General features: G+C 47.2%; 1 protein-coding gene across 1 annotated transcript; it reads left to right on the top strand.

Moving 5' to 3' along the window:
• The first annotated feature begins 253 nt into the window (after positions 1–253).
• Positions 254–1,144, top strand: LOC147971395 (uncharacterized). The gene has a single exon (XM_087523956.1). It carries the CDS (start codon positions 254–256, stop codon positions 1,142–1,144), a length of 891 nt encoding a protein of 296 aa, XP_087380082.1.
• Positions 1,145–1,496: the final 352 nt, after the last annotated feature.

The following is a 1,496-nucleotide window of genomic DNA, read 5'->3' as shown; positions in this document are numbered from 1 at the left end:
GAAAGGAATCTTTTGGAATAGCAGAGGTCTGAAAGACTTGGCTAAAAGAAGGTTTCTTGCTGAAGCTTCTCTGGAACACCGGTTAGATTTCGTTGCTCTGTCGGAAACCGGTCGAGATAATTTTGCGCCGCAGTTTCTTTCCTCTCTTGTGGGTGGTCTTGAGTTCGATTGGCATTGCCTCCCGCCACGAGGTAGATCGGGGGGCATCTTACTGGGTGTGAGATGTGATTCCCTTGAAGTCCGGAGTGTAGTAATGGGTGACTTCACGGTAAAGTTTCGAGTTAGGTCTAAAGTTGATGGGTTCAACTGGGCGTTGGTAGCGGTCTATGGTGCCGCCCAACCCAAGCTTAAACCGGAGTTTCTGGCGGATCTGGTTCGGATATGTGGGTCCGAACAGCTTCCGATTTTGGTCGGGGGTGATTTCAATATCATTAGAAGGAGAGAGGAGAAAAACAATGATAACTTCGACGGCAGGTGGTCGTTTATGTTCAATACTATTATTGAAAGCTTAGATCTAAGGGAGATAGAGCTCACTGGTAGACAGTTTACCTGGGCTAATGCTATGCCAAACCCGACATATGAGAAGTTTGATCGGGTCCTCGCCAGCGTGGAGTGGGAACAGAAGTTCCCTCTTGTTACGGTGCAAGCTCTCACGCGGGGAATCTCCGATCACACACCTTTGTTCGTGGACTCAGGGGAGCCGAACCATATAGGAAACAAAAACACCTTCTCTTTTGAGATGGCCTGGTTCGAACGCGAGGGATTCTTAGACATCATAGCCAGGGAGTGGGCTAAGGGTGTTGGAGGAAGGACGGCGATCGAGTGCTGGCAGAATAAAATTAGGCATTTGAGAAGCTTCTTACGGGGTTGGGCTAAGCATCTAAGTGGGGTGTATAAGATTGAGAAGGATAGGCTCCTCTCTCTTGTACAAGCATTGGACGTAAAAGCTGAATCCGCGCTGTTGTTGCCCAGCGAGCTCCAAGTTAAAAATGAGGCGGAGAAGAGGCTGAAAGAACTTCTCCGCGAAGAAGAATTGAAATGGGCTTTGCGTGCCAAGGTCCGCAAAGTAGTCCAAGGGGACGCGAATACTCAATTTTTCCACCTCATTGCTAATGGTAAACACAGAAAGAAGCGGATCTTTTAGCTAGAGCAGGATGAGGGTGCTATTTTAGGGCAGGATAATCTCAAAACCTATATTACCGAATACTATAGACAGCTATTTGGACCGCCGGAGGCCAATTGTGTGTCCCTCGATGAGTCCAGGGTTGAAGACGTGCCTCAATTGACTGCTGTTGATAATGATATCCTGGTTGCCCCATTCTCAGAAAAGGAGGTGTTCGATGCTATTGCACAAATGAAAAACAATAAGGCTCCCGGTTCGGATGGGTTTCCGGCTGAGTTCTATAAAAAGTGCTGGCACATTATTAAGGGGGGATTTACTACCTATGTTTCATGATCTATTCTCTGGACAGCTTCAATTATTTCACTTGAATTTT

Source organism: Triticum urartu, chromosome 5A, assembly GCF_056163025.1.
Source record: "Triticum urartu cultivar PI428250 chromosome 5A, HENAU_Tu73, whole genome shotgun sequence".
Lineage (NCBI taxonomy): Eukaryota > Viridiplantae > Streptophyta > Magnoliopsida > Poales > Poaceae > Triticum > Triticum urartu.
Note: the sequence above shows the minus strand (reverse complement) of the source record. Positions and strands in the feature narration are given on the sequence as shown.